This window comes from Poecilia formosa, unplaced genomic scaffold (assembly GCF_000485575.1).
Source record: "Poecilia formosa unplaced genomic scaffold, Poecilia_formosa-5.1.2 Scaffold761, whole genome shotgun sequence".
NCBI lineage: Eukaryota > Metazoa > Chordata > Actinopteri > Cyprinodontiformes > Poeciliidae > Poecilia > Poecilia formosa.
The window spans coordinates 83103-84610 of record NW_006800700.1 but is presented as its reverse complement, the minus strand read 5'-3'; the positions used below and the strand labels follow the sequence as shown (position 1 = coordinate 84610).

The window sequence follows — 1508 nt, the reverse complement described above, 5'->3', positions numbered from 1 at the left end:
ACATCACTTCCTCCATATCTGTCCAATTAAAGCAGCAGGAGGCCATGCGGACTGATGACACCTTTGAACTGTCTCCATGGCGACCAGGACCGCCATGGACCGGCCTTCACAGCCAGTTCTGATCTGGTCCAACAGAACCGGAGTCAGAATGAGGATCAGATGCTTCATCCATGTGCATCCAACAAATCCATCCATCCATTCATCCATCAATTCATCATCCATCCATCATACATCCATCCATCCATCATCCAACCATCCATCATCCATCCATCCATCTACTCAGTACCAGAGAGTCGTCCATGCTGTAGTTAAACCAGTTCCTGGCGTCCATCTTGAGGTTGGAGACAAACTGCTGGTAGGCGGAGCTGTGAGGCTCCTGATAGGTCAGAAACTTCACAACCTGAGGAGAGAACGAGACGGTTAGGATGGATGTTGGATGGATGGTTGGATGATGGATTTATGGTTGGATGTATGGTTGGATGATGGATTTATGGTTGGATGTATGGTTGGATGATGGATGTATGGTTGGATGTATGGTTGGATGATGGAAGGATGGATGATGGTTGGATGAATTATGGTTGGATGGATGGATGTATGTATGGTTGGATGGAAAGTTGGATGATTGATTTATGGTTCGATGGAAGGTTGGATGATAGATGGATGATGGATGGATGTATGGTTGGATGATGGATGTATGGTTGGATGGAAGGTTGGATGATGGTTGGATGAATGATGGTTGGATGGATGATGATTGGATGGATGGATGTATGGTTGGATGGAAGGTTGGATGGAAGGTTGGATGATGGTTGGATGATGGATGTATGGTTGGATGGATGGTTGGATAAATGGATGGTTGGATGGATGTATGGTTGGATGGACGTATGGTTGGATGGATGATGGATGGATTGATGGATAGTTGGATGGATGGATGGATGGATGGTTGGATGGATGTTTGGATGGATGTGTGGATGGATGGATGGATGGACGTATGGTTGGATGGATTGATGGATGGTTGGATGTGTGGATGGATGGATGAACATATGGTTGGATGGATTGATGGATGGTTGGATGTATGGTTGGATGGATTGATGGATAGTTGGATGGATGGTTGGTTGGATGGACATATGGTTGGATGGATTGATGGATGGTTGGATGTATGGTTGGATGGATTGATGGATAGTTGGATGGATGTATGGTTGGATGGATGGATGGTTGGATGCATGGATGGATGGATGGTTGGATGGATGGTTGGATGGATTGATGGATAGTTGGATGGATGGATGGTTGGATGCATGGATGGATAGTTGGATGGATGGATGGATGGATGAATTATGGTTGGATGGATGGATGGATGTATGATGGATGGATGGTTGGATGGATGGATGGTTGGATGGATGGAAGGTTGGATGATGGATGGATGGAAGGTTGGATGATGGATGGATGATGGTTGGATGATGGATGTATGGTTGGATGGACGATTGTTGGATGATAGGTTGGATGGATGGATG

General features: G+C 45.8%; 1 protein-coding gene across 3 annotated transcripts in view; it reads right to left on the bottom strand.

The window, feature by feature from the left end:
- LOC103131439 (atrial natriuretic peptide receptor 1-like) overlaps nucleotides 1–1508 on the bottom strand; it is a 30158-nt gene that overhangs the window by 21192 nt on the left and 7458 nt on the right. For all 3 annotated transcript variants that reach the window (XM_016666636.1, XM_016666635.1, XM_007543085.2), the window contains one exon: nucleotides 287–400. In XM_016666636.1, the coding sequence (XP_016522122.1) occupies nucleotides 287–400 (114 nt within the window). The remainder of the gene's footprint in view (nucleotides 1–286; nucleotides 401–1508) is intronic.